Source organism: Perognathus longimembris, chromosome 2 (genome assembly GCF_023159225.1).
Source record: "Perognathus longimembris pacificus isolate PPM17 chromosome 2, ASM2315922v1, whole genome shotgun sequence".
Lineage (NCBI taxonomy): Eukaryota > Metazoa > Chordata > Mammalia > Rodentia > Heteromyidae > Perognathus > Perognathus longimembris.
Window position 1 is genome coordinate 48,827,304 of NC_063162.1, and position 26,383 is coordinate 48,853,686.

A 26,383-nucleotide genomic window follows, 5' to 3' on the forward strand; every position below is an offset into this window, starting at 1 on the left:
GCTCCAGTAAAAGAAGAGGAGGAAGAGAACAAAAGAGAAGGAGAAGGAGGAGGAGAGGAAGTTTGATATCACAGATGATGGTGTTAATGAGATCAGTTATTTAGGAGACTTCAGTGTCCCCTTCATTGCATCTACCTAGCAATTGATGAAATATGTGTACTCAGGAGAGAGAGTTTGAATTTGACCTAAAGAGGATTAGTCTATTGTGTGATAATTATTTAAGCCTTTTAGCATATTTACTGATTTTACCAGCCTTATAAAAACTTGCTTGCTAAGGTAGAAATTCACATCAAAATCAAATTCAATAATGAAGACTTGCCACATTCTCTTTTGATCTCCAGAGCTTTTGCTGTTAAATCTTCCATTTAGCTTGAGAGGGTTTCCATTTATGAACCGAATATAGCATAATGTTGTTCTTTAATAAGCCATTAGGAGTGAATTGATGTTTAATAAGGATTGAACTGAGCTGGGTGCCAGTGGCTCACACCTGTAATCTTAGCTACTCAGAAGACTGAGATCTGAGGATCGAGGTTCCAAGTCAGCCTGAGAAGAAAAGTCCCTGTGAGACACTTATCTTCAGTTAACCACTCAAAAACCAGAAGTGGTTCTGTGGCTCAAAGTGGTAGAGCACTAGCCTTGAGCAAAGGAGCTCAGGGACAGCACCTGGGCTCTGAGTTCAAGGCCCATGACCCCCCCCCCCCCCCACAAAAAGATTGAACTGGCTAGATAAATGATTACAGTTTAGTGTTTAGGTGCTTTGTTAACTAAGTTACTATTCCTATTCAAGTCTTTCTCAGTTTAAACTGATACTGTGGCTTATCTATTAATGTTACATAAAGAACAGAGATGAAATACAATCTGCAAAAGGCACAAACACCAACAGTGGATGGATTACAGTGTTTTGTTTTATTTTTTTTAATCAATACATCTTGGCCAGTTCGATCTAGAGGTGAAGCAGCTGTTCTCTTATTTCACTTTTCAGCAAGTTTACAAGCCAGCCTGTGTTCTACCCATATGTAGCAACACTAAATTGTGTTCACAGTTATCAAAAAGATAAAAACACCCAGAAGAAGAGTCTAAAGGTACAATTTGCAAGTTATTGTAGTATAGGAACCATAAAAGACTCCTTTCTGTGAGCATTTTAATTGGCAGCCTTACCACTTGACACACATGTATGACAAAATAGCATTTTCAACTCTGCCTGCCCATGAGAATTTTTTTTGTATCATAAGTGCTGTTATTTCACTACAAAGAAATAGCAGAATGTTGCTTGTGGCCTTAATTTAATGGATCAAAATGTTTGTTATGGCCTGGAGTCAAATTCAATTATAATATTGTAAAAAGGGCTAAATAATCTCCAATTAGTGAGCAGAGTGGCTCTCCAGTCTTAGCAAAAGACATCTAAGACTTGCTGTTGAGACACTATTTCACATTTCAACACCCATAATTTTTAAAAAGGGCAACATTGTTAGTTACTTCTGGTTTAATTTTTCTTTGTTTTTTCTTCTTCTTTTTTTTTTTTTTTCCTAGTCTTGGAGCTTGTACTCAGGACCGGGCCTGAGCTTTTTTTCCCCCTCAATGCTAGCACTCTATCACTTGAGCTACAGTGCTTTTTAAAAAATGTTTACATGGCACTGAGGAATAGAACCCAGGGCTTTGTGCATGGTAGGCAAGCATTCTACCACTACTAAGTCACATTCCCAGCCCTGGTACCGGAGTTTTATTTATTTATTTATTTAGGCCAGTTCTGGGGCTTGAACTCAGGGCCTGAGCACTGTCCCTGGCTTCTTTTTGCTCAAGGCTAGCACTCTGCCACTTGAGCCACAGCGCCACTTCTGGCCATTTTCTGTATATGTGGTGCTGGGGAATTGAACCCAGGGCCTCATGTACAGGAGGCAAGCACTCTTGCCACTAGGCCATATCCCCTGCCCCGGAGTTTTATTTTTGTTTTTTGTTTTTTTTGCCAGTCCTGAGGCTTGGACCCAGGGCCTGAGCACTGTCCCTGGCTTCTTTTTGCTCAAGGCTAGCACTCTGCCACTTGAGCCACAGCGCCACTTCTGGCCTTTTCTATAAATGTGGTGCTGAGGACTAGAGCCTAGGGCTTTTCATGTATATGAGGCAAGCACTCTTTTTTTTTTTTTTTTTTTTGCCAGTCCTGGGCCTTGGACTCAGGGCGTGAGCACTGTCCCTGGCTTCTTGTTGCTCAAGACTAGCACTCTGCCACTTGAGCCACAGCGCCAGTTCTGGCCGTTTTCTATATATGTGGTGCTGGGGAATCGAACCCAGGGCTTCATGTATAGGAGGCAAGCACTCTTGCCACTAGGCCATATTCCCAGCTCGTGGTGCTGAAGTTTTAATTCAGGGCCTTCTGCTTGCTAGGCAGGTGCTCTACCTCTTGAGCCGCATCTCCAGCCATAGTTCAATTTTACAAACTAGTGGAGGCCAACTTGACTTGGTTTATCTTTCCAGAAGGTAATAGTTCAGAAGCCCAAACTTTAGTGAGCTTGGCTTAGAAACCTTCCAACTTCTGTGTCCTGATCCTGTGTCCTATTTGCCCAGTGTGAACTTGAAGTTTTTTTTGTTCTTTTTGCCAGCTGATAGCTCTGTAGAATTATACGACCATGTCGATTAATAGCAGGAAACTTCCAAAGAAGGTAGAGTATAGTGAGCAGCTTTAATTCTGCTAGGGCTGCTCCCAGTTTAGTATTAGAGCCAAGAGAAATACCACAATCTGAGTGATTTTAGGCAAATCTATTAACCCGTGTACCTTATCTGTAAAATGGGATACTAAGTGGTAGTGAAGTTGCTAGGAGGATTTAATGAGGTAATTAAGAACTTTTCACTTGTACTGTGTGCTCTATAGATTTTTTTTTAAAGATGACTTCATTGGTAGAAAGAAAGAAAAGGACTAATATTTATTTGGCATTAACTGCCAGTTTCTAATTGAAGTGATTTTGGTTTGTATTACATTGTTTAAACCCTGAGAGAGAATTTGCTGTTCCCATTTTACTGATAAGGAGTCTGAGGTTCCAACACAGTAAGTTACTTGGCTAAGGACACTGAGGTGAGACTCAGACTTCTCATGCCAAAACCCCATTTCTTTTTCCCATACATCATGTTACCTCTTGGTAACAGATTGCCTTTCAAAAATTTATTTACAAACTGATTGCTTGGAGTTATTTTTCCATAGAGACAATATTATAAGTGATGGTTTCATGTCCAGGCCTGTCTGTAAAGAGTACAATGTAATTGAACTTTTATATATTTGTGAACTAAAAATGTTAAAAACTAAAACCCAAACAACTGTGTTTGGCCAGGCAGTTGGTGGCTCATGCCTGTAATCCTAGCTGAAATTTGGGGATCATTATTTGAAGCTAGCCAAGGGAGGAAAAATCTGTGAGATTCTTTACCAAAAAAGCCGGAAGTGGAGCTGTGCTCAAATGGTAGAGCGCTAGCCTTCAGCAAAAAAAAAAAAAAAAAAGAAAGAAAAGGAAACTCAGGAAAATGCAACAGTGGTATTCACTAGACACTGTTTTTGTTGTTTTTGTTTTTTTTTGCCAGTCCTGGGCCTCCGACTCAGGGCCTGAGCACTGTCCCTGGCTTCTTCTTGCTCAAGGCTAGCACTCTGCCACTTGAGCCACAGTGCCACTTCTGGCTGTTTTCTGTATATGTGGTGCTGGGGAATCGAACCCAGGGCCTCATGTATACAAGGCAAGCACTCTTGCCACTAGGCCATATCCCCAGCCCCTAGACACTGTTTTGTTGAAAGTGAACTAAAAACTTGTGAGTGGGGATGGGAAGGAAAAACTGGGTGAGAGCGATCTCAGCCTCTTGAGTTGCTAGGATTACTCTGCCAGACCTGGGGCTTGAACTCAAGGCCTGAGCACTGTCCCTGGCTTCCTTTTGCTCAAGGCCAGCACTCTTACCACTTGAGCCACAGCACCAGTTCTAGCTCTTTCTGTTTATGTGGTGCTAAGGAATTGAACCCAGGGCTTCATGCATGCAAGGCAAGTGCTCTACCACTAAGCCACATTCCCAGCTCTTTTTATCCATTGCCTGGCGCTGTACCACCTGAGCCACACCTCCAACCTAAAATTTCTTGATCTTTACAGAACAGTCTAAGGGCTGGGCTATATAGCCCAGTGGCCAAGCACTTGTGTAGCATATGCATGGCCTGGTTTGATCTGCTGCACAGCAAAACAAAGAATAGCCCAGACCAAACAAAGCTATCCTTGTTCTAAATTCTGCTCAAAGGCCAGGGATTTTTAACTTCTAGCCTACATCACTACTTTCCAAGTATGGAAATCCTACAATTATTAATTCCATGATAGGCCAATAGGTGCTAAGAATGAAGAATTCTTGGTCAACTAAATTTGAAAATGGAAAATTAGAATGAAAGAGATTTCTTGCCTAAAGGTTGCCTTAGAATCTTAAATAAGCTAATGTGTCTTGTAAATTCCTACAGTCCATTACCCTAGTTATAGCTATATATCTCTCTTCCTTTTTTTTTATTAATTAATTTATTGTCAAAGTGATGTACAGAGGGGTTACAGTTTCATACATAAGGCAGTGAGTACATTTCTTATCAAACTTGTTACCTCTCCCTTACTTTCCTCCCACCTTTCCCCTTCCCCAATTCCCTCTCTCCACCCAAGTTGTACAGCATATAGTTTTGTAAGTTTTGCTGTTGCATTGGTTCACCTTTTAACCTTTTGTCTCTCCAGTTTGATGTTCTCCTTCCCTTCCCTTCCCTAGTTCCCATAAACATATATACAGTACCCGGGGTACCAAAATCAGTTGCGGTGACATAAGGGGTAAAACCCTGGGGAAGAAAGACAAAAGAAAATGGCGTAATTTCACATGGTACATTGAAAATAATAACAATGTTAAAACACTCATTTCTATAAGCTGGAGTTTATTTTGCTTAGCATCGTCTTAGGTGTTCATATGTATGTGAGTCGAGCTCGAGCTTGCATTCATTCATGCATGCATGCACTCATTCACTTTTGGAGACAAAAATCTCACTATATAGATATAGATGAGACTGATCCAGAACTTGTTCTTTAGCCTATGCTGGTCTTGAAACTCTTCCTCCCTACCCACCAGTGCTGGGGTTTATAGGCATTCACTACTACACTTGGTTTCATGCTAGAAAGAGCTTCCTCTAGGAGACCAGCATTGCCTTCAGAGGTCAGTGTCCCTAGTGCTCTAAGGACCTTCCATCAGGTCCTAATTCTTAAAGATTTCACTCTGTCAGGAATTGCAGTGCATACATAGCTCTGTGGGAAACTACCTGCTTAGCATGTGTGAAGCTCTGTGTTCAATGTCCACACACACACACACACACACACACAAACACACACATACATACATACATACACACACATATTATTCCATGCCATTTTCCATTGCTTTGCTATGCTTCCAAACACGAAACTTTGGAGGACAAACCACATCCAAACCATAGCATCATATAAGCCAGCAATTCAATACCTAGGTATGTAACCATGAGAAATGAAAAACAAGTTTTTTAAAAAAAACATTCACACTAATATCCATGTGAGCATATTCATAGTGACCAAAAAGTGAAAAAAATTGAGTTGTCTAACAACTGGTAAATAGATAATGTGGTATAACCATGCAATAGAATATTATTTGGCAACAAAAAGAAATGAAGTACTGTAGAGGTTACAACATGAAAGAAAGCTGCACATGTTGATATTCTCAGATCAGATATTTTAAAACAGGCAAATCTTGTCTGGACAGAAAATGGATTAATGGTCACTTAAGGCTGGTTTGGGAAGCTAAACAAGAGACATAGTGGTTGGTAATGGTTACTGGGTTTCTTTTTTTGGGTGGAAATATTCAAAGATGGATTACGATGTTTGCATAACTGTGAATGTACTAGAAACCATTGAGCATTCTCTGGCAATTGACACTATTGACTGTTGTTGAAACTCCCTATTTCTTTGCTTTTAGAACATTCTTCTCCCTTTTCCCTGCCACTATCTCAGATACTTCTGTCTCAGAGCTTTTCACCAGTGTGCTCTCTAACCAGTTGCTTACCTGTTACTGTTGCTGGGTCTTGATTTAACCTATTGACCATCTGGTTTTTACTTTCAAATCCATTTCTCTAGTGGAGTTAAATGAACCCAGGAGCCATCAATTTACTTGCTTATTAGACATCTCCATCTGAGTCCTCCAGTGCTATTGCTCCCTCTCCAGATCAGTCTTTGGTTGCCTGTTAACCTCCTTGGAGCTGGATAGCCGTCCTATAGTAAATTCCCTTTTCACCTCCACATGGAAGGAGTATCATGTATGCGTATGATGTATGCCTACAGCACTTACCCTGCCCTCTTGCCTCCATCCACACTGCAACTATTTTAGTTCATCTTAGATTTGTCTTTCCCAAACTAAGCCTCTAAGCTCCATGAGGTCAGGGGCAATGTATGTTTTCCTTATCCCTATCTCTAATACCTGGTAATAGTATGTTACATCAATTATTCGTTGGTTGAGTAAATGAACTCCTAGATATATTTGCCTTATTTTTTTCATTCTGTCCCCTTATTGCAGCTGAAATTGTTTGAAATATAGACCTAAAGATGTCTTGTGCTTAGACTCATTCATTTCCCTTCGCTTACCTAGTAATATTTAAGCCCATTGCATTGTTCTAAGGCTCTTCATGATGTGACCCCTTTCTCCTCCAGCTTCCTATCTTTTCCATACCTCCTTCCTTTTTTTTTTTTTTTTTTTGGCCAGTCCTGGGCCTTGGACTCAGGGCCTGAGCACTGTCCCTGGCTTCTTCCCGCTCAAGGCTAGCACTCTGCCACTTGAGCCACAGCGCCGCTTCTGGCCGTTTTCTGTATATGTGGTGCTGGGGAATCGAACCTAGGGCCTCGTGTATCCGAGGCAGGCACTCTTGCCACTAGGCTATATCCCCAGCCCTCCATACCTCCTTTCTAACTAAGGTCATGTATGGACGTAATGTTCTCTAAACTGGCCATGCCGTCACATATCCACTCCACTAGTGGAAAGCCCCCCTTTTTTTGTTCAGTTGTGGGGCTTGAACTCAGGGCCTGGGTACTGTCCCTGAGCTCGGCAGCTCAAGGCTTGTGCTCTACCACGTGAGCCACAGTGCCACTTCCTGTTTTCTGGTGGTTATTTGGAAATAAGAGTCTCTTGGGGACTTTTCTGCCTGGGCTGGCTTCAAACCTCGATCCTCAGATCTCAGCCTCCTGAGTAGCTAGGATTATGGACTTGAGCCTCTGGCACCCGGCTAAAAGCCTTCTTTTTACCTTAATCACACTAATTCTGGAGGGTTCCCATTCAGCTTTCCTGGTTTCTTTATCTCTATCTACTTCACTAATAAAGAGCTTATACTTGGCTGTAACTCTGTGGGAATATCCATTACAGTTACTTGTTTAAGCATTTGTCGTGTCTGTGTAGGACAAGGTCATTTCCACTTCTGTATCCCCATCCTGCAATGACTTACACAATGCCTACCATACCAGAGGTACTAAGTGTTGAGTCAGTGAGTTTGAAATCAGAGTGCACTAGAGAGCATTAGTTTTTTTATGTATGCCTGGCCTTTTAAACACCTGACTGGCTATCTGTGAATGACATACAAAGGATATCAGAGAAGGGGTTGCAAATCCGTCCCATTGACAGGGAAACATGCTGATGATAAGTCCCATCTATTATTATTATCCTGAATGACCTTGGCCTGGTACAGGACACAGCTGCATATCAGAATGGCTGTTCAGAGATAATAGGTTGGTCTGCCTAACACTTACATCATAAGACACTGATTGAGCCAAAGTAAGTAACTAGCTGATGGGTGCATATTCTTATGTCTGGTAACAACTAATTGGTCACAGCTAATTGGTTACCTAGATTGTAGTACAGAGGGGAGTTTACATTTTCATCACATGTATTCGCTCATCTAAATACAAGAGGAACCTTTCCCTATCTCTCTCTCTCTCTCTTTTTGTTTTTTAATTCAGTGTCTTGCCAGGTAGCCTGGGTGGGCCTTAAGATCTTGATCCCCTTAATTTTAGCCTTCTGAGGTGCTGTGCTAGCATTATAGGCATGCTCTACCCCCAACCCCAACCTTTTTCTTTTTTTTTTTTCTGGTTGTGGGACTTGAACTCAGGGCCTGGGCACTGTCCTTGAGCCTCTTTGTCCTCAAGGCTAGTGCTCTAGCACTTTGAGCCACAGCACTACCTTCAGTTTTTGAATAGTTAACTGGAGATATGAATCTTATGGGGCCTTCCTGCCTGGGCTGACATTGAACTACAATCCTCAAATCTCAGCCTCCTTAGTAGCTAGGATTAAAAATGTGAGCCACAGGTGTCTGGCTCCCCAACATTTTAGTGTAAAGCCCTATAGTTCCTATTTGTACTGTGAAAATAGCAACGCAAGTCCTCCTTTCTGTTTTTTTTTTTTATTTTTGTCTATTTTCTAACATTTAGTCTAGCTAAAAGGAGATATATACATTATCATATTTTTAAAGGGAAACAACATATTTTTGAATTAGGTAGTGACAGTTTTTAACTGTGAATAAACTAAATCTCTACATTTTTTAACTGAATTGAGTAGTTTTTAATGAGAGGAGTAATAATAACAGCAGCAGACAAAAGCTCTCCTACTGTAGAATTTTGAACTAAAGTCACATTTTGAACAAAAGATATTTAAATTAACTACTGAACAAAGTGAGAGCTCTTGAAAAGAAACAGGGCTTCCTGCCAAGTTTCCTGAAAATGCCCCCCAGACATTTTTCTCATTCACTACCATTCTTTGTTTATCTGTGTGAGGGAGTTATTGCTATCTCATTCTCTGGCACTACCTAGTGGATACTGGTCGGCACAAAGTGCTTGTGTATGAGAGTGAAGGAAGTCTGACCTCAAAGCTAAAGTCTGTTCTCTGAAGAAGAAAGTAAAAGAGAAACAGTTTTAGCAGTGAATAGAAATAACAAATCTGAATTTCCTCTCAGCAATGAAACAAATTTGAATGTGATTAATATACATTTATTTATTATAAGGCTAAATTTTCAAAATATTTTAATAGCATCAATTTCTTTTATAAGGGGATTTCATTTTGACTTGTCTATGTATGTATATAATATATCTTGATCAAACTCTCCCCCTACGTCACACTCCTTTTTCCCTCCTAACCTTAGATTTTCCTTAAAGGGATTTTTTTTTTCCCCCTCCCTATGCTGGAATCAAGCCCTGGGCCTCACCCATGCTAGGCAAGTCTCTGTCTGAACTCTATCTCCAACTTGAATGGCCAAGAGACATATGAAAAAGTGCTCTACATCACTAGCCATAAAAGAAATGCAAATCAAAACAACATTGAGATTCCACCTCACCCCAGTAAGAATGTCCTTTATCAAGAAAACTAACAATAATAAATGTTGGAGGGGATGTGGCCAAAAGGGAACTCTACTTCATTGTTGGTGGGAATGTAAACTGGTTCAGGCACTCTGGAAAATGGTATGGAGATTCCTCAGAAGGCTAAACATAGAGCTCCCCTATGACCCAGCAGCCCCACTTTTGGGCATCTACCCAAAAGACCGCAAACAAGAACACACTAAAGCCACCAGCACAACAATGTTCATCGCAGCACAATTTGTCATAGCTAAAATATGGAACCAACTCAGATGCCCCCCAGTAGATGAATAGATCAGGAAAATGTGGTACATATACACAATGGAATTTTATGCCTCTATCAGAAAGAATGATATTGCCCCATTCGTAAGGAAATGGAAGGACTTGGAAAAAATTATACTAAGTGAAGTGAGCCAGACCCAAAGAAACATGGACTCTATGGTCTCCCTCATAGGGAATAATTAGCACAGGTTTAGGCTAGTCACAGCAGAGGATCACAAGAGCCTAATAGCTATGCCCTTATGAATGCATAAGATGATGCTAAGTGAAATGAACTCCATGTTATGGAAACGACTCTTATAGCACTGTTGTAATTACTTTCAACATGCCATGTGAAACTGTAGCTTCTATTGTTGATGATCCTCTTGTATCCCCTTCCTGTGGTTGTACCGCACTATCACTGTACCGTAGCTGAGTACATTGGATACTGTATATACTGGTATTAGAACTAGGGAAGTGAAAGGGAATATCAAAATCGAGAGAGAAAGGATAAAAAGACAACTCCAAAAGCAATACTTGCAAAACCACTTGGTGTAAACCAACTGAACAACTCATGGGGGGAGAGTCTAGACAGGGAGAGGGGGGAGGGGGGAGGAGGGAATGAGGGAGGAGGTAGCAAACAGCACAAGAAATGTACCCAAGGCCTTACGTATGAAACTGTAACCTCTCTGTACATCACTTTGGCAATAAATAAGGAAAACAAAATGACAGTGCCTTGAACAGTTTGCTTAGACCTTTGACTATAAATTTTTTTCCTTAATGTTCTTTTATATTTTCACAGTACTGAGATTTAGTGCTCTACCAGTTGAGCCATGCCTCTAGCCCTGTTTTCTTTGCTGGTTATTTTGGAGATGAAGCCTAGTGAATTTTTTTTTTTTTTTTTTTTTTGGCCTGGAATTGCCTTGAATGGTGATTCTCTAAATTTCAGCCTCTTGAGTAGCTAGGATTATAGCCGGCTAGCTTGGGGAAAGCATACTTCTGTTTGAGCCACGCCCCCAGCCCCTTTTTATGTTGCTTATTTTTGAGGATAGGATGTCACTTTTTGCCTGGGATGAAGCCAGCCCAGGCAAAAAAAAAAGGTTATGAGATTCTGTATCTACTAGTAGCTGTATGTGGTGGTATGTGCTTGTTACAACTGTATTTTGGGAAAGCACAGATGGAGGATTTCAGTTCAGAAGTCACTAAGCATAAAGACCCTATCTAGAAAATAACCAACTCCAAAAGGGGCTGGGGGCATGGATCAGCTGGTAGAGCACCTGCCTATCAAGCACAAGGCCCTCAGTTCAAACCCCAACACTACTAAAAAAAAAACAAACCCAACTAACAGATAGACAAATCTAAAGGTATATTTATTATGATGTAAAAGGGAATTTGCCTAGCCCACAAAAATAAAGATAGGAGATATAGCACAGTGCTAGATGAAATACTTGAATAAGTGAATGAGTTATTTGAAGTCATATAGGCATGTATTAGCTACTGGACAAGAGAACAAGATGCCTGGTCCTAACATGTATAAACATTTGGCTTAGAAGACCAAGTGTTTTTGATTATTTCATGAAGCACAGGTTTGAAGGATTGAAAAAGATTATTACTGACATGGCTAGGTGCTGGTGGTTCACACTTACATCTAGCTACTCAGGAGATCCAAAGTTAGCTAGGGCAGAAAAGTCTGTGAGACTCCCTGTAAAATAACCAGCAAAAGATTGGGCTGGCAAGCCTATCACCATGCACCAAGATCAACTCAAAATGGATCAAGGACCTCAACATCAGACCTGAATCCTTGAAACTACTGAAGGACAGAGTAGGAAAGACGCTAGAACTTATAGGCACAGGAAGGAACTTCCTGAATAGAGTCCCAAGGGCACAACAGATAGGGGAGAGACTCGACAAATGGGACTACTACAGATTAAAAAGTTTCTGCACAGCTAAGGACATAGCCACCAAACTAGAAAGACAGCCAACCATATGGGAAAGGATCTTTACCAGCACAGCAACAGATAAAGGCCTAATATCTGTCATCTACAGAGAACTCAAAAAACTAAGCCCCTCCAAGCCCAGTAAACCAATTAGAAAATGGGCAAAGGAGCTAAAGAGAGACTTCACAAGAGAAGAGATAAAAATGGCAAAGAAACATATGAGGAAATGTTCAATATCCTTGGCAATAAAGGAAATGCAAATAAAAACAACCCTGAGATACCACCTCACTCCAATTAGAATGGCCTATACTCTGAACTCAGGCAACAACAAATGCTGGAGGGGGTGCGCGGAAAGAGGAACCCTCCTCCATTGTTGGTGGGAGTGCAAATTAGTACAACCACTTTGGAGAATAGTATGGGGGTTCCTCAAAAAGCTCAACATAGAACTACCCTATGACCCAGCCATACCACTCCTAGGCATCTGTCCTGAATAACAGGTCCCAAGATATCAAAAAGACATCTGCACTTCCATGTTTATTGCGGCACAATTCACAATAGCCAAAATATGGAAACAACCCAGGTGCCCCTCCACAGATGAATGGATCCAAAAAATATGGTACCTATACACAATGGAATACTACATACCAATTAGAAATGATGAAATATTGTTATTCTCAGGGAAATGGTCAGAACTTGAACAAATAATGTTGAGCGAGACAAGCCTAGACACAGAAAACAAAGGGGCATGATCTCCCTGATATATGACTGTTAAGGTGGGGGGAGGGGGAGACAGTAGAGACCCCAGGCCTGTGAAACCAAAAACCTCTTGTCAAATGGTATTTCCCACAGGTTTGGGTCAGCGACCCTACAATATGTAACTAAAACCAAACAACTACTCAACATATAAAGGTCAAAAATTGACCTCTCAGTGGATCACAATAGCTCAAAAGCTATGTATGTATGTATGTGTAAGACTATTGTCGACATATTGTCTATTGTAGACATTACATTTAAAGCCCTAGGCGAATTCTCTTTGGCGTAGGCCACGTGGCTACTGTATGTGTTCTTGGTACATTGTGTATTGTATATATGTCCATCTGACCTAGGGAAGGGAAAGAAAAACACAGTGTAAGATAGCACAAGAAATGTACATACTGCCCTACTATGTAACTGTACACCTTTTGCACAACACCTTGTCAAAATTTTTTTGTTTAATTAATAAATAAATTATATTAAGAAAAAAGTTGGGCTGGGAATATGGCTTAGTGGTAGAGTGCTTGCCTTGCATGCGTGAAGCCCTGGGTTCGATTCCTCAGCACCACATAAACAGAAAAAGCCAGAAGTGGCACTGTGGCTCAAGTGGTAGAGTGCTAGCCTTGAGCAAAAAGAAGCCAGAGACAGGGCTCGGCCCTGAGTCTAAGCCCCAGGACTGGCAAAAAACAAACAAAAACGTGGGTTGGAGGTGTGGAGTAAGTCAGTCAAAAAGGCAAGCCAAGGTAGCAATGAGGCCCTGTGTTCAAATTCCAGTTCCACTTCCCTCATCAGAATAAGAGAAAAGACTTGACCTGTTCTCAAAGTTGTAACCTTAAAGTTGCTGGGAATCATGTACTTAATCATAGTAAGCTGACTTTTAGGATTAATATGTTCCCATACCATTTAGATTAACTGCTAGTTAACACTGAGTATTTTGTAATTCATTGTGCTCATAATTGGTCTTCTGTTTTCTTATTCAGAAAACATGAGTGCTATAGAAACTGTTTCTGTTTTAATGACAGAGAGAGAGAGAGAGAGAGAGAGAGAGAGAGAGAGAGAGAGAGAGAAATAGAGTTTCTGTCATGCAGGTGGTGGCTTCAAAACCTTGAAGCTTTGTCTTTGGTTTTCCTTGACAGGCTTTACCAGTTGTTGGCAAATCAGAACTTGTCTTTTTAGGCCTGTATATCTTTAGAAACTGGCTCCTGGAAGTTCTGGATGTGCTAATTCAGTGAAATAACACTGAATTGGCAAGCTCTAGTGCAGAGGATGACTGCCCTTCAATAAAAGAGCAGATGAAGGTAACATAATTGTCCTTGCCTCCACGTAACACTCCACGAAGCACTTCCTAGGCCAAGTGAACTTTCTTTTCCAGCTAATTTCCTTTGCTGGAGCCACTCCAGCCTGTCTGTCTGTCTTGTCCGGTAAGAGCCCTTCTCTGCTCTTCTTTCTGGTTGGACAGTTGGACCCTTTTTTTCTCCATCTTTTTATTAACATTGTTTATTTATTGTTCTAGGACTAGCTCCTTTCTTTTCTGAAGACACTATATATGGCTCTTGTGGAAAGACATTTAAAAAAGGTTGATTTAGTAACTGTGAAGAATGATTTAGAGGAAGGAAGAGTCTGGAAACAAGACAAGTAGAGATTCCCATGGATATCAGTTGTTCAATATCTATTAAAATTAAGCAAAAATTAAACTTCAGTTCCCAATTTGTCCCAGCTCCAATTTCAAATGCTCAGTAGCCACCTATGGCTAATGGCTACTGAATTAGGCAGCTCAAATGAAAACATTTCCATCCTAACAGAAAATTCTGCTGGACAGCACTGCCAACACATAGTTCTCAAGTAAAAATGGTATTCATTCTACATAGTGATGTCTTATTTGTTGACCCTTCAAAACTAGACTGTTCAGTGTGCCTCCCTTCCCTATTTCTAGGCTGTGTATTGAGAACCAGAGTGATTGTGGGTATAATCATTGTGAGTATGAATACAGCTTAGAATAACAAAATCACATTTAGTGTCTCAATTATACTTTATTCACTTCTCTTTACCCACTCCTACCCTGTGAAAGAGGCACAAAATAATCAAATAGTCTTTTAAAAAAATCTCTGCTCTGGACACCATACTTGCTGGCTACAAAACTGTCTTAATGGTTTTGCCTGGTGTGGTCATGAGTGTTTTCTTTATTTTTGCTCATGGCTGGCATTCTACCACTTGAGCAATACCTCCACTTCTGGCTTTCTGTTGGTTAATTGGAGATGAGAGTCTCCTAGATTTGTCTGCTGGGGCTGAGTTTTGAACTGAGATCCTCAGATTTCAGTCTCCTGAGTAGCTAGGGTTATAGTTGTGAGTCACGAGTACCTAGAGTCATACCTTTTAGCCATAACTCTGCCATTAAGACTACCTTTGAAGTTCTTCCCTCAAATATATCATAATTCCATTCTTTCATCCGTGTGTGTGTGTGTGTGTGTGTGTGTGTGTGTGTGTTAGTGTGTTAGTACTGAGGTTTGAACTCAGGACTTTTTTCTCATTTGGCTCTTTTCCTTAATGCTGTTCTTCTGTTGAGCTACATCGTTGAGCTACATACATTGGAGATGAGACTCTTGGATTTATCTGCCTTGGCTGGCTTTGAACAGTGATCCTCAAATCTCAGGCTCCTCAGTAGAATACAGGCGTGGACAACCAGTGCATGGCTTCCATTTCTATTTTCACATCTTTCTCTACTCCTTCCATAGTTGCAAATAGCGCTTCACTAGTTTTCCTCTAAGTTCTGCACATAATAGGCAAAAGGATCTGTTGAAAAGAAAAATCATATCATGTCAATCTTTTGGATTCTTGCTTTGGACTCTTACTTCCTGTTGTATTTATAAACCATTGTTCAAACATCTCAACCTGACCTGAAAGAGTGTCTTGTCTTCTTGTGTGACTGCACCACCACACCAGGCTTCCTGCTTAACCTGAGCTTTAGCCTCTCTGTTCATGTTCCTTAAGCATACCCTATCTCTCTTAAAATGGGCTTTTTCTTCTAGCTGCTTTCTCTCTATTGCTCTTTCTTAGCCCCTCCTTAGCTTCACAATCAACTCTGATGTCCTTTAGAAAGGACTGTTCTGTCCACTCTTTCTAAAGTAGGCACCCACAACTTCCACCCCACACTTTTCATAGTATCACCTGGTCACTTGGATTATACTGTTAATTTGTATACTCTCTATTCCTACTAGAATAAAAACTTGTTTTTATTTTCTGCTTTTTCCTCAGTAGCTGTTACATGTAGTTGTGCTCAGTACATGTTTAATAACACTGAATAACCAACTACTCTGTGACGAGATTTAGGAGGACCCCTCTCCCCATGTTCTCAGTGTCTTTGTCCCACGTCCCCCATACATACAGGAAAGGAATCCATGTGTCTTAAATGTAGCTGTCCTTCTTGCCCCATTACTTAATATGAACTTGTGACTTGGAGGCTGAAGTTCATCTTTTGCTTCTTGAAATCATGGCACACAGCCTTTTGAATGGAAACGCTTTTAGCTGGAAAATACAGTGAACAATACATCTGGAAATATTCTGTCATGTTTTATCTGAAAAACTAGAGAACCAGCTGCTGATGTGAAAGGCTTTTATTATGATACAGACCATCTATTGTCTACCAAAGCACTGGCTTTACACAGTAGTATGCATGTTGCCTTTTCTGAGCTATTAACTTGAGAGAAAAAAACCAACTTGTATTCACTAATTTATGCATGACTTGTATTTCTTGAAAGGTTTTTGTGTCATTTTCTTTAGCTGATTTACTGTGCATTTTGGGGGATTTCTCTTCCTCCTCCTTTGAACAGAAATCAAAAGTTAAGTGGCAAAATAAAATTGAGAGGCTTTCCAATCTGGGTTTAAATTTTTTTCAAGTTTCTGTAGTAATAGATTGGTGGTTTAACTTTATGATTCAGTACTCCTTTAATACTTCTTGTGCAGTACTTTAATCATAATATCACAGAAGAAAATAAACATCCAACTCTTGCGTAGGAGTAATTTTGGTGTAAGTGAAGATGGTACCATTTCTGTTGTGATCATATATATGCCCACATATAATCTGGTCAGTGTAATCTTTAGTTCTTTGATAATTTCTAACATTTTTTTGTTGTGCTATGGATGATAATTATAAAAATCTGACTAGCTGGAGGTTGGTGGCTGACACCTGTAATCCTGCTACTCAGGAGGTGGAGATCTGAGGATTGTGGCCTGAAGCCAGCCTGGGCAGGAAGGTCCGTAAGACTCTTATCTCAATAAACTACTCAAAAAAGCCAGAAGTGGTGCTGTGGCTCAAGTGGTAGAGCCTAGCTTTGAGCAAAAGAAGCTCAGGGATAGTACCCACCTCCAGAGTTCAAGCCCCAGGACCAGCAATATATTTTTTTTGTTGTTATTGTGAAAGTATAAAATGACAGGTAACTTCTCAAATTTTAAGTAGGAAATAATTATACCTATGTAATTTTGAATAACATTTTAAGATTTTTCTAATTACAAAAATTAGATGTGAATATCTGTTTTTAAAATTGTGTCTAGGAATTACACCCAAGAGCTTGTGCTTGCTAGACAAGCACCATTCTACCATTGAGCTACATTCCCCAGCACTAAATTACAAAAGTTATATAGAGCATTTCAAAAAATTAAAAAAAAAGAAATGCAGATCTAAATTTTCTCAAATTTCTCAGTGATAATATGACCATTTTATTTTATTACTTGCTATACATAGGTGAATTTTTTGTTTTTGTTTTTGACAGTCCTGGGCCTTGGACTCAGGGCCTGAGCACTGTCCCTGGCTTCTATTTGCTCAAGGCTAGCACTCTGCCACTTGAACCACAGTGCTACTTCTGGCCGTTTTCTATATATGTGGTGCTGGGTAATCGAACCCAGGGCTTCATGTATACAAGGGAAGCACTCTTGCCACTAGGCCATATTCCAAGCCCATAGGTGAATTTTTTATTGGTTGTAATGATAGTGTACTTGTTATCCATGTTCCTTCTTTGACATATAATGTCTTAAGGATTTTCCCATAGCAATAAATATTTATAACAAATGTTTAATGGCCCCAGTAGTGCTCAATCCAAAGATATATCTTAATTTACTGAATTGTTCCTTTTTGTTAGATAAGGTATTTCAAAAATGTTTTCACCACTATAATATTACAGTGAATACTTTTGTGAATATTGTTGTCACATTTGGCATTATTACTTACACAGTGTATTCTCAAAAGTGGATTTTTTTATAAAGTTATGACATTTTCTATTTCCTCATAAATACTAGCAGATGATTTTTCCAAAGAACATGTATCAGTTTACATTGCCACCTGCAGGGTGTAAAACTATTTCATTGTTGTATTCTGCATATATTATTTCTTTTCAAATTGTTCAGTAGTGTGGGATGACATGTTTTAATTTCCATTTCCTGGGTTACTAGTGAAGTAGCAGATTTTCATGTTTACTTTCTAGTGTCAGTCATAATTAATTTTAGTGTTTTTCTCAGGCCCAGTAACTTTGTGTGTGTGTGTAGACATTTTAGTCTGCACTAACTTGATTTCTGTGCCTCATGTAGCATTTAAGAGATATAGCAATTTTTAATTACAAAAATTATATGTCTATAGTCTTGATTATTTTCTCTTCTCTTTCCCTTCTTTCCTTCTCTTTTCACCCCTCCTTCCCCTGTCTTTTCTTCCTCTTTTATTTTGAGACAGAGTCTGTCAATGAAGTCCAAGGTGGCCTTGAATTTTTGATCTTCCTGCCTCAGCCTTCTGAGTGAGTGCTGGAATTATAGGCACACACCACTATGACTTGCTGTCTCTCACTGTTCTCACTCAGTGATACCTTCGAGTTACTCTAGGAAAGGGTAACAAAGCATTGTATTTTGTAGTCTATATTGTTATCCAATGTATTGTGGGAGCATGTTATAGGAGCAGTCTTAATAATTAAAATCCAAAATTTTCTTTTGAATCTAGAAACTTCAATGATAGATTTTTAAAAGGTATGTTTCAAATATGCTTAGTTTATGAAATTCGGAGAACTTACATTTGAATTTTGAATATTTTCCTCTTGTAGGTTGGAAAAGAGACTGTTCAAACCACCGAGGATCAGATTTTGAAGAGAGATATGCCACCAGCATTTATAAAGTGAGTGATTAAAATATTTTATTGTTAAAAAGAATAATCTTGGGGCTGGGAATATGGCCTAGTGGCAAGAGTGCTTGCTTCGTATACATGAAGCCCTGGGTTCAATTCCTCAGCACCACATATATAGAAAATGGCCAGAAGTGGCGCTGTGGCTCAAGTGGCAGAGTGCTAGCCTTGGGCAAAAAGAAGCCAGGGACAGTGCTCAGGCCCTGAGTCCAAGGCCCAGGACTGGCAAAAAAAAAAAAAAAAAAAAAGAATAATCTTTGTGGTAGAAAGAAAAAATAACTGATTCCATGACAGTTCTGTTTTTTTTTTCTTAATATAAAACTTAAGTTTACAGCTGAAATGGTCCACTTTCTTTCAACACATATTTTTCTTATTATGTTGATTTTATTTTTTGGTATAGGAAGTTTTAGGCAAGTCCTAAGGAAAAGTAAAGGGTAATACAAGAAAGAGACTGTTTCCCACCCCCCTAAAAAGTAAAAGGAGTAGAACTTATAGAAGTCAGTAAGAATGAGGTAAGACTATTAAAAACAAACAAGGATTTGAATAGGCACTTCAAAAGACAGGAAATCCAGTGGCCAATAAGCACACAGAAAGGTGCACTTCTCATTAGTTATCAGGAACTACAATTTATTACAACTCCTGAACTAAGAAATGTGAGGAAATTGGCAGCCTATAAGGATGTGAAACAAGCAACTGGCTACTGTTGCTGGGAATGCAAATTGGTATGCCCGCATTGGAAAACAGCTTTTTATTAGTAAAGTTGGAGACAGACAGTTTCATCTCTAAAAGTATTCTTTTTTTTTATTGTCAAGGTGATGTACAGAGTGGTTACAGTTACATACTTAAGGTAGTGAATACATTTCTTGTCATACTTGTTATCCCCTTCCTTGTTTTTCTCCCATCTTCTTTCCCTCCAACCCACCCCCTGCTTTCATCATTTTTTTTAAACTTTTCCAATGATGGACATCTCCATTCTAGTCTACAGTGCTTATGAACTCTATGAATATTAACAATAAAACAATTCCTTCCAGGTCAGGTGATAGGTACATTTCTTTTGTTTTCCTTAGTGTAATGTGTTCCTTTTTTCTCTCCCCCCTCCCCCCGCCCCTTGAGTTGTTAGTCCATTGCAGCTGTTGGGTCCCCTCTACAGTATAACCCCCCCCCACACACACATATACTTTGCATTCATTCTGTGTCCTCCCAGCTTCCCTTAGATGTGCATGTGTATACATACCATATGTGAGATAAAGAATATAGGGTCCTTTAAATACTATAAGACTTATTATCTTTCCTTATCTTTTCAATCTGGCTGTTATTTTAGGTACATATGAAGTAGTGTTTGGGTTTTACCTTTTGGTACTTTTCTCCCAAGACTGACCTTTTTGGGTCTCACTGTGAATTGGTATCTTGGGTCCTGTTTTCTTTGTCATGTCTCTTTGTTATTTAATTATAAAACTAAGGCATATCTGGGAGACCATGCACCCTTTGTCTCTCTGTTCTTGGCTTGTCTTGCTCAACATGATATGTTCTAGTCCTGTCCATTTCTGTGCAAATGCCATTAATTATCATTTCTAATAACTGTGTAGAATTCCATTGTATACAGGTACTATGTTTTGTGGATCCATTCATCTATAGTGGGGCATCAGGGTTTCCATATCTTGGCTATTGTGAACAGTGCAGCAATGAACATGGAGGGCAGGTGTCCTTGTCTTATCCTGGATCCTCTTGCTCCGGGTATATAGATCTAGGAGCAGTATGGCTGGATCATAGGGTATGTCTATGTTTATTTTTTTGAGGAAGCTCCAGACAGCTCTCCAGAATGGTTATACCAGTTTACATTCCCACCAGCAGTGCAGTAGGGTTCCTCTTTCTTCGCATCCCCTCCAGCATTTGTTGTTGCCTAAGTTCATGCGATAAGGTGGCATCTCAGGGTTTTTATTTGCATTTCCTTTACTGCCAGGGATGCTAAACATTTCCTCATGTATATCTTTGCCATTTTTATTTCTTCTAAGAGTATTCTTTAGAGATGCTCATGCTCACCCACACATACTAAAATATTTTTATCAATGTGGCTCATGATGACCCCTCTGATCTATGTAAAGTAAAATGGAGGAAAATAATCATTGTATACATATGAATTATGGACTATAAGTCATAAAAAGGAACAATAATTTTTCACTTTAAATGTCTAAGTCATATGAATTTCACCTTCATTTTTATTTTATTTTAATTAATTTATTGGCAGTACTGGGGTTTGGCCTTGTGTTTGCTAAGCAAATGACTTAAGCCATGGCTTTAGAACTTTTTGCTTTTGTTATTTTGTACTTTGTACTGAGATCCTCAGATTTCAGTCTCCTGAGTAGCTAGGATTACAGGTGTTCATCTATTTTTATCCTCTTTGTTTTCTTATTTTCATTGTGCAGATGTAGATATAAAAATTTCACTCTTTTTTTTTTTTTTTTTTTTTTTTTTTTTGCCAGTCCTGGTGCTTGAACTTAGGTCCTGGGCACTGTGCACTGTCCCTGAGCTTCTTTTGCTCAAGGTTAGCATTTTACCACTTGAGCCACAGTGCTACTTCTGACTTTTGTGCCTTTTTCTGTTTATGTGGTACTGAGGAATTGAACACAGGGCTTCATGAATGCTAGGCAAGCACTCTACCACTAAGCCACATTCCCAGCCCGTACTAATTGATTTCTTATTTCTGACATACTTGAGTAAGTGCTTCTACTTAAATAGCTGTGCTAAAGTATATGGGAATAAGGTAATGAAACTTTTTTATTTTGGTCATTGGGCTTGAACTCAAGGTGTGGGTGCTGTCCCTGAGCTTTTTTGCGCAAAACTAGCACTCTACCACTTTGAACCACAGTGCCATTTCCAGTTTTCTGGTGGTTCATTGTAGATAAGAATCTCATGGACTTTCCTTCCTGGCTGGCTTTGAACCTGTGTGAGCCACCAGTGCCAGGCTAAAGCATGTGGGGTGTGTGTGTGTGTGTGTGTGTGTCCTATTGTGTTTCTTCTTTTGTCTTACCTTCCTCATACTTGATGACCTTCAAGGTTTCTTCCAGCTTTAAACAGTGCAAGTCTACTTAGTTTATGTATCTGTCAGTTATGTGTTATTAAACTTGCGTTTATCTTAAATTAAGAACATATGTCTAATCTACGTGCAGTGGGGCTATATTCTCAGCTGCTTGGGAGGCTAATGCAGGAGGATTTCTTGAGCCCCAAACTCAAGACCAGCTTGGAAAACATGAGGAGACCCTGTTTAAAAACAACAACAAATATATGAACAAATAAAAGCTTAACTCAAGCTTGTACCAGGTTGTCCTTAACCTGGAAGGTACAGAGCGCAAGACAGCAGAGATTTTCAATATCAGGGAGGCAGTTGGGCTTTATAACCTTTCAAAAAATTTCTTTCAACCCTTACAGCCTACTGTCCAAAGATCATTTGATAGAGAAATAGATTTTTGTCAGGAAACTCATTTCTGCTCATTTCCACAGAATTATCTTTGAAATATACTATATATTCTCACAGGCTTCCTTGTATGTCCAAATTGTAATACTTTAAAACCCAAACTTGGTTACTAGGATGCCAAATTAGTAATTTAAGAGGAAGCATTTAGCTGGCTCTGCTATATAAACTTTATTTCAGAGTAGCTGAATAAGTCCTAGTTGATGAGGAGAATTCTAACCAATAAATGTGGTAGGAATGACAGGTGGAATGAGAAAGTCATCACTGTGTAACTTTCAGTGACAGTTGGTTTATGTAAGGGTCATCGTGGATGAAACCATTCAGAGGCTTGAACCTTTTTTGTGCCATGGGCACAAAAATTGGTCTCCATGGGGATTTGGGAGGAACAATGGGTTAGGACCATCTGAAAAATTTATGGAGCAGTTTATTTTAAAATTTGTTACCTAATTAGCCATATCTGAAATGTTACTTGAGCCTCTAGTATAAACAACAATATGACTGTGGATACCAACCAAATTTGGAGAGGAATAAATAATTCTACAATGTGAAGTTGGATGGTTCTTTATGTGTTCTGACTTTTCTTTAGAATGTAACTGAAGCAGAAAATAGTAGATGCCTTGTCTTGGAGGGGGAGGGGACAGAGGGAAACAGATGGAAGCAGTTAATGACATCCTTGGAATTGTTGAGTAGGACATTCTTTTGGGCTGTTTGGTTGATGTTTAGAAGTTTCCAGGGCATGACTGATCTAAGCTTCCTCTGTAGTCTAACTTTTACAGGATTTCTAAATAGTAACTGTTTAGGCAGCACTGAGCAAGAAAAGAAGTTTTAGAAATTTATTGGTAGATCAGCCCCCTAAAAACATTAGAATGGCAAGGCTAGAGAAAGCCATGAGTGTTGGCCTGTGGGTAGATTTGTACCTGAGCATCTGATATATATTTAATGATTTCTCTGGGAGGATAGGATATTTTTAGGATAATGGTCTATTTGTGTGACTGTAGTTAAAGTCATATTGGAAAGTGGATTTAATATGAGAAGTGATGTATATATAGATAGAGCATCTCTAATCTGAAAATTCAAAATTGAAACATCTCCAAGCATTTTAGATAAAGGCTATTCAACCTGTATTTGAATTACAGTTGTCCATGATTTCAGCACTGAGGTGATTATAAAGAAGCCACTTTAATTTTGAATGAGATTTACATTGTCACAGGGACACTTTTTCCACAAGTGGAGGAAAAGTTAACTGCTCTGTGATTGGATTGGCAGATAAAGCTTACAGTTTACTAAATGTGCCCAAGATCGCAGTTAGAAGCCACACTGTTGTGCAAGAGGCATACAGTTGCATGATGATTGTCATGAAAACTTCCCTGATAGTCACAAACTTCAGAAATTGCTGCAGCAATACTGTACTATTAAACCCTTGGTTAGACTCACCCCACTGGAAGTCATTTATTCCTTTACAGTCTGTCAGCAGGAGGGTCAGCTCCTGTGCCCCGTATTAGTATTTTGTATCATTATTGGTCATCATCATCGTCATCATTAGTCAGCTATAGTAGTAATTCATGTTTACATGCAATTGGTTGACTGTTAGTCTAGACATAGTCATTAGTTAATTGAGTATTTATTGACTTTTGTTTGTCTAGCATGCTCAGTGTTGTATAGAATATTGCAGCTTTACCAGTGTATAATGTATGATCACTTGAGAGATGAATTATAAGTCATTCATTAATAGTTTCTATTAATAAAGTGCTGAAGTTTACTAATATCTACTTAAAAAAAATGAAACTAGCCAGTAGATGGGGGTAGGCAGGGTAAAAAACAAATCGAGAATATTCAAAGTCGGATTTATCCCTCTTGTTTTTGCTTACCATTAAAGAAAACCTCTCATTAAAGTACAATATACTCTTTTGCTTTCTATTATGTTTACTTTGGTGTTAGAGAAATTAGTGGGATTATAGCTACTGTGACTGGGAATTATGTACAGTACACACATAGAAACAAGTTGAGGTATATTATAGATATGAGTTTTATTTTTCTATGTATCTTGGAGAAACCAAGGTGGAAACTACTGGAGATACTTAAAAATATTAGAAAAAATATCAGGTTAGAGAGCTGCAACACAAGTTCACATCATAAATGAAATGCAGAGGAAGAGAGTTCTCACTATAGTTAGGAATCCTGTGAGCAGCTCATGGGTTCTGTGAGGAGGGGCTCAGTCACAGTGAGGTAACTAAGCTCGATGGGGAGAGCTTGGGTCAAGTGATGGAAGTTTTGAGAGACTTCAAGAGGAATTTAGCAGCAGAAAAGCTTCATCAGTGGAATAGTGGTTTTTCAGAAAATTCATAGCCAAGTAGAGAATAAATAATGGGTACTAGTCCTGTAATGAAGGAGAATAAGGTACAAATCGTGCTGCCCAGATTCGTTTTCTGTTAGTGTGAATTTGCTTTTGTGGTATTCAGTGGAATTGCATTGTGATTTCTGTAATAGAGCAGAAATAAATGAGGAAGGAAGTTCTCGGATCTTACCCAAGAGTGTCCAGTATCTAAATGCATCAAAAGGTGTCACTTCTGCGATGGTCTTGTGATATGAACTCCTTGAAAAGGGCACAGTGTGCATTACTGTTGGCAGGCAAATGACAGTTGCACTTAGAACTGTGAATTGTTGTCACGTTCTGCCTCAGTGCTGCTCTGAATCATCAAAACTAAGATTGATTCCCCTGCCTGGATTATTTTTGAAACTTCTTGTAATGTCTAGGCCTATCGAATGAAAGAATGTTCCAAAAATACTGTGTAAAGGGGTGTTCTGTTGCCATATGCTTGCCATTAATCATGTTTCTTGGATAATTGCCTTGTGTAACCCTTAAACTAATTAATTAAGCCCAATTATGATAGCTGCTTGAAAGGTTTTTTCTTTTTTAAACACAATTTGTATTCAGGTACAAAGAAGAATTTTAAAGAGAATTACGTATGCTTATACTTAATTTAGATCTCTTTGGCCTGAAGTAAGAGTGTCACATTTTAGATCACCAGCACTCAAACTAATTTGTGATGTAATTTGTATTTTTAAACACACTTGTGGGTGGAAGTGACTAGAATTATCTTTTTTTTTTAAAGTTAAGAATGAATGTTTTAACCATACCATTTAGGGTCCATTGGTTGTCTAGGGCTAATATGTGTTTCTAATGTTTTGATTTTTAAACTGAGTCGTGATCCTTTCCATTGCTATTATAAGAGATTTTTGACCTTTATCATGGATGACCAAATTTCTCTGAGATAATCATTCACATCTGCCAGCTGTCTCGCTGCATTTTTTACCAAGAGCAAGTACTCAAACTTTAAATAGATCACCTTTGGACTCACCACATTAAACTTAGTTGTGTGTTACTGTTCTGCACTGACTGCAAAAGGATTTGTAAAGTTTTGAGTCTTCTCAATAATGAACAGAGTCATTTTTATTAATTTGCCTAAGAGATCTAAACAGCTTCACAGAGATTAAATTTTTGGTTTATTTTCTATACCCTTCAAGATTGAGAAATAAAAAGTAAGCTTTAAACTTACAGGGCTATGGATGTGGCCCAGGTTGTTGAATATGCCTAGCAAGCTTGAGGCCCTGAATTTAGAAGTTTAAATGTGTGGTATTTATGTTTCCATTGTCAAGAGGTGACTAAAACTCACATAATCATACAGAAATCAAAGAGCCAAGAATATTTTTAGATACTGATTATTGAGTATGGTGTATGTATATTTTCATTTTCTTAGGTAATTCTGAGAACACCAATTTCAAGATAAAACCTGTTTAAAATCAACCCATTTTATAGATGGAAAGAGAAGGTTTGACAGCTTTTGACTCAGTCAGGGTCTAGTTAAGTCACAGGATGTTGCCACTGGTGATTTCATGGCTTTCCAAATGTGTGTTCCTGTGACAATGTGACCTTCCAAAAGAGACGGTACTCCATCCCCCACACGTCAGGCAGTACTCTGTTCCACCCATAGATGGTAACACTTTCCTCAAGTATTTCCCACAAAAGGAGTTAATACAGATAGATGTATATGAGGAATATGGACCATGTGTGAGCGCACTTATGTTTTAGCTTTTGTTATTTTAATGTACATGTTCTAGCAAAGAAGGGTTTGATGTTACCCTTAAAGGGTTTGATTGTTTTCAGTATGACTCATGGTGTTTGAATTTTTTTTTCTCCTCAGCTCTAACGTGGTCTAATTGACACGAAAATCACATACACTAGTATTCAGTGCTATCATCTAAGATGTAGAATTGCTTTTTATCGTTTTTGTTTTGGGTGTTCACATGCGGTGTTTTGTTTTGTCCACTGGCCTTGTTAAGAATAAGAAGGAGGGGCTGGGGATATGGCCTAGTGGCAAGAGTGCTTGCCTCGTATACCTTGAGCAAAAAGAAGTCAGGGCCA

At 39.1% G+C, this 26,383-nt stretch overlaps 1 protein-coding gene across 2 annotated transcripts in view; it reads left to right on the forward strand.

Annotated features, from left to right (window-relative positions):
* Vcl (vinculin) overlaps positions 1 to 26,383 on the forward strand; it is a 98,149-nt gene that overhangs the window by 20,604 nt on the left and 51,162 nt on the right. For both annotated transcript variants that reach the window (XM_048339089.1, XM_048339088.1), the window contains exon 2: positions 18,415 to 18,485. In XM_048339089.1, coding sequence (XP_048195046.1) covers positions 18,415 to 18,485 — 71 coding nt within the window. The remainder of the gene's footprint in view (positions 1 to 18,414; positions 18,486 to 26,383) is intronic.